Raw genomic sequence first — 5277 nt, 5'->3', positions numbered from 1 at the left:
ATTCAGTCTAGCTTTAACACTTTCTGGAATCGAGTTCCTCAGTCTTACAGCGCTAATGAAAAACAGTCGACTGGAAGTAAGCGAATTATATTTGGGGACAACCAAACTGTTATGTCTCTGTGATTTGGTTAGTTGAAGCTTTTCATACAAATATTGCGGGACTTTCCACTCTAACAATTTATACAAAAAAATGCAGTTTCTTGCAGCCAAAAAATTTATAATACTGCAACCAAGAATTTTTATCGCGCCATGGCGATATATGAGCATATCGTCCAATGCCAAACACATACCGTGTTACGTTATTGAAAGCTACATTCAACTTGCTGACTGACTTTGAATCAAGTTTGCTATAAACTATTTCGGAATATGTGAAATGTTTCCTGAGGCGTAAACGATGCAGACATTCCTAGCCTACGTAAAGTTACATACACATTACTTACTACTTTATTAACATGATCACAACAGCTTAACTTATTATTTCCAATAAAGCCTAAGTTCTTAATTTTCTCAGTGGTCATGAGGGCGGCTGTACCAATCCACAGAGGTGGGATGTTGGTAGGGTCTATTACACTTTTACATATAGGCATGACATACGACTTAGCAGCATTTAAACATAAAAGATTCCTCTGCGCCCAACACAAGATACCGGATCACTATTAACCTTATAACATATATCCTCGACGAGACCTATACGATTCGAAAGGTACAGCTGAATATCATCAGCATACGCATGGACATTTACATATTCGCACACCGAAAACACATCATTTACAAACATACTAAACAATAGAGGACCAAGGATGGATCCCTGAGGGACACCTGCTTTGATAGCTTTGAACTGTGAAGAAACATTCTGACCTTTAACTCGTTGAACTCTGCCCTTAAGATAGCTAGACAAAAGTTTTATCGCACCATTAGAGAATGCAAAGTAGTGCCTGAGTTTCCGACATAACAAAGAGTGGTTTACTGAGTCAAATGCCTTAGAAAAGTCTAAGAGGCATAGAATAGTTAGATCTCCATTATCGTACGGCATTCTAATGTCATCCAAAATTTTATCCATACCAGTAGCACAGCTATGCTTGGGTCTAAACCCAGACTGCAAAGGAGAAAGCAAATTATTTTTTTGAATGTACATGGAGATTTGGTCAGCCATCAAAAACTCACACGCTTTAGAAAATGCTGGTAAGATACTTATAGGCCTGTATTCACAAGGGTTCGACGCAAGTGGTTTTTTAGGAATAGGCAAAATAATTGCTTTTTTCCAAGCATCTGGAAAACGGCCACTAGAGAAGCAATGATTTATTATATGGGTAAGAGTACTTATAATAAATGGGAGCACGATTTTAACAAATCTTAAATATATTCCATCATCACCAACAGCATTCGACTTAATAGCCATAATTGCCTTTAGTACATCACATTCACTCACGCAGAGAAACGCAAAAGAATCTAAAGTTATACAAGCATCTAAAGGGGTATCATCAGAGATAGTAGAGTTACTGCAGTTTTCCGAACCAATAAAAAAGTCATTTAACAGATCAGGGCGAATTTTGCACTGCACTTTATTTTTCCCATGTATGTTTAAATGCTTCAAGTTGCTCCACAATTCTTTAGATGGGAGAGAAGGATTCAGTTTTTGTTTACAATACCACCTTTTAGCTTGTTTAATGATAACGGTGGCTTCATTTCGCGCGGTCTTGTACGCATGCCACGCAGTATCGGTATTCGACCTTCTTCATTTGGCATGCAACTTGTTGCGTTTCTTTATAGCGAAACTTACTTTTCTATTAAACCAAGGGCAGGATGTATTAATAACGTTTGCCGTACGGACGGGACATGACGATCAAAAAGGGTAGTTAAATTATTATTAAGGCATTCGAGCTTCTTGTCTACCGTTTCATAATACCAACATTCATTCCAATGAATAGAAGAACAATCAGAGAACAATGCACTATTATCTAACGAACGAAAATCACGATACGAGAAAGCAACTCCAATTGCAGAACGTTCAAACACTACATCAACAGTACAGAAAATTAAATCATGGTCAGATAAAAAAATAGTTGGTCAAATTTAAGAATATAGGTCAGGTCAGAGATAATAAAATAATCTAAAAGGCTAGGCCTAGAGTTGTTTGCATATCTAGTAGGCGCTAATTCATTAACAACGAATAGCCCAGATGCTGAGATTTGATCACGCAGTTTGATACTACTACACCTTTTCCAATAGTACTTTGGAAAGTATCAGTTTGATTTTAGAAAGCGTCAATTCGGTTTTAGAAAGTATCATATGGATTTTAGAATAGTCAAATGTTGTTTAGAAGGCGTCATATGTACTGTACATTTATTAAATGTACTTTAGAAAGCATCATTTCAATCTTAGAAAGCGTCAAATAAACTTTAGATTAGTCAAAAGTACTTTAGAAAACATCAAATGTACTTTTGAAGCAAGCAAATGTACATTATAAAGTATCAAATGTACTTTAGAAAGTGTCAAATGTACTTTCGAAAATATCAAAAATAATTTCGACAATATCAAATATACTTTCGACAACATCAAATATACTTTCGAAGATATCAAATGTACTTTAGAACATATCAAATGTACTTTAGAATCATATTCTAAGTCTCCCTTTAAATTGTTCATATTGCACCTAACATTTTTTTTTAAGATTAAGACATGTATATAGGTTGTAGTAATGTTTTTATTGAAGTTTTATATTACAATAAAGATCTAATGCAACGAAAAGTTTTCACTGTCCAACTGGCATATTGTCAAGCGAAATTACAGCAGCGTGGAACGACGTACTGTGCTGCACCGATCTAGCGCAATCTCCACCATTAACAGCGGCGGCAGCGTCTTTTATTAGGCCCTCTAAATACTGCAACCTTTGCTCAATAACACCCGGTCCAATCACGTCTGGAGTCCGTATATTTGACTTTACATTCGCCTTAATTTTTCCCCATATTATCTCTATGGGGTTAAGCATAGGAGAATATGGTCCAAGCCGCAATAAAGTGGACTCTGCACATACCTCGTGTAGCTTTGAATGGCATGGCGCGTTGTCGCACACAATAATGGCATCGGTAAGCTGATTACCCATTTCGCACCACCTATCTAAAACGGAGCGGAGCCAAGCGTTTGCGTCCTCAGACTTGAAGGATCCTCTTCTGGTAGTCATTTTGACTACACCAGACGCATAAATGGCCCCAATAAGGTGCACGTTTGGCCCTTTAGCCACTGGTAAAACTTGTACCGCACGTTTTCCAACCTTAGCACGACCTCGTGAACGCCGACAAAATAAATTAAAATTTGTCTCGTCGATGTATAAAATCTGCTAGACTTCCTGAATATATTGATTCAACGTACATACGTATTCGCGGCGCTTTTCCTTATTTAGCTGCGAATTCATTGATTGAGGTTCCTTATGAATCCCCTTCATCGTAAAAAGTTGTCCTTGTAAATAGTTTCCCACGCTGGAAATGCACATATCTTTTCTAAACGTTTGTTTAATTTTTTCACGAATTTTTGTGAGTGTCATAGTGGCATCCTCCTCAATCCATTGGACCATCACTGCAACTTCATTGTCCGACAGCGCTCTTTCTTTTGTACTGCCTTGCCTTAGTGCTTGAGGAGTGCCAGAAGATACCCATACGTAAGCCGTTTTATATTTTACATTTAAAGACTCCGCCAGCTGCACCCAATCAAGGCCTTTATTGGCTGCCTCCACAATTCGCTTCCTGTCTTCAGCAGAGTATTTTATGTTGGCACGTCGCTCAACTGATTCGGCAACTGAAAGAAATTGAATCATTTTCATTAATGCAATAGTTTTTTAAATAAAATAATTGCTTTGCATTGCTTACCCGTTACATCGCTTCGACAAATTGGACAACTTGTTGCGGTTGGTACATTTTCAAAACAGTCAGCATGAAATAGGTGTCTGCATGGCTGTAACCTTTTCAATGCTCGACGCTTCATAGAGACGAGGCAAAATGCGCAGTTATCCTGAACTTGCATTGTTAACGACTACACGTGAGTATTTAAAATACTCGTAATATTTATTCTACATTTTACATTTTCTTTAAATGTTACTCGGTTATGTTATATTACATACAGTAGATATTTTCTAAAGTGGATTTGATATTGTCGAAAGTAGATTTGATATTGTCGAAAGTACTTTTGATATTTTCGAAAGTACATTTGACACTTTCTAAAGTTCATCTGATTTTTTTAAAAAAACATTTGGTGTTTTCAAAAGTACATTTGTTGCTTTCAGAAGTACATTTGACTAACCTAAAGTACATTTGACGCTTTCTGAAATCTAAGTGCTACTTTCTAAAATACATTTGATAATTCTAAAGTATTTTTGACGTCTTCTAAAGAACATTTGACTATGCTAAAGTCCATATGATACCTTTTAAAATCGAATTGACGCTTTCTAAAATCGAACTGATGCTTTCTAAAATCCAACTGATACTTTCGAAAGTGCTATTGGAAAAGGTGTAGAGTCATTGACAAGTAAATTAACATTAAAATCACCACAGATAACATAACATTCATAATCTATTAAGAATACAGATAATTCAACGAAGAAACAATCTAACATGAAACATTTGTGTGGATTATAACACAAGAAATCAAAACTTTGGTTATACCGTCGGAAACCTCTGAAATTATAAATTCTGTATCAGAACCTGCAGACTTTGCAAGAAGCTTGATTTTAAGAGATTTCTTGCAGTATATGGCCACACCGCCCCCTTTTTTGTGCTTACGATCGTTCCGAATCACATTATAATTGTTGATGCAGCAATGAAGGTCAGAAATAAGATCACTAAACCATGTCTCAGAAACACAGATAATGTCTACTAAAGACTGTTCAAATATGTATCTAACATAGTTCATTTTAATGCACGGAGCCTGAGTTCTGATAAAATGGACTATGTTAGATACATATTTGAACAGAAATAAGATGACTTAACCTGTGTTTCTGAGACAAGATAATGTCTACTAAAGACTGTTCAAATATGTATCTAACATAGTCCATTTTATCAGAACTCAGGCTCCGTGCATTAAAATGAACTATGTTAAGACCAGTCGACTGTTTACACAAAATATCTAACATAAGCTTATGGTTTCCATCAGCGCCAGATGGTTGTTTAACAGTTATGTTAAATTAATTACTTTGCACTGAACTGAGTAAGGAACAACTATGTAAACACAAAAAAAAAAGAACAAATACATCAGGGCATGAAAAGCAAATAGAAGTGAAAGGAGCAA

At 36.1% G+C, this 5277-nt stretch overlaps 1 protein-coding gene across 1 annotated transcript; it reads right to left on the bottom strand.

Moving 5' to 3' along the window:
- Positions 1–3317: 3317 nt before the first annotated feature.
- Positions 3318–4026, bottom strand: LOC118750623. The gene is made up of 2 exons (XM_036485360.1): positions 3864–4026; positions 3318–3792 (listed from the first exon to the last, which is right to left on the bottom strand). The coding sequence occupies exons 1-2, from the start codon at positions 4015–4017 to the stop codon at positions 3338–3340; spliced, it is 609 nt and encodes a 202-aa protein (XP_036341253.1). The 5' UTR covers positions 4018–4026; the 3' UTR covers positions 3318–3337.
- Between the last annotated feature and the right edge of the window lie 1251 nt (positions 4027–5277).

Source organism: Rhagoletis pomonella, unplaced genomic scaffold (genome assembly GCF_013731165.1).
Source record: "Rhagoletis pomonella isolate Grant_MI unplaced genomic scaffold, Rhpom_1.0 Rhpom_scaffold_00323, whole genome shotgun sequence".
In the NCBI taxonomy this organism is placed as follows: Eukaryota; Metazoa; Arthropoda; class Insecta; order Diptera; family Tephritidae; genus Rhagoletis; species Rhagoletis pomonella.
This window is presented reverse-complemented; position numbering and strand designations above follow the sequence as displayed.

Coding starts and splice junctions, on each gene's coding strand:
- LOC118750623 (XM_036485360.1), bottom strand. CDS start 4,017: ATGCAAGTTCAGGATAACTGCGCATTTTGCCTCGTCTCTATGAAGCGT. Junction 3,793..3,863: donor TTGTCGAAGCGATGTAACGG/GTAAGCAATGCA, acceptor AATTTCTTTCAG/TTGCCGAATCAGTTGAGCGA.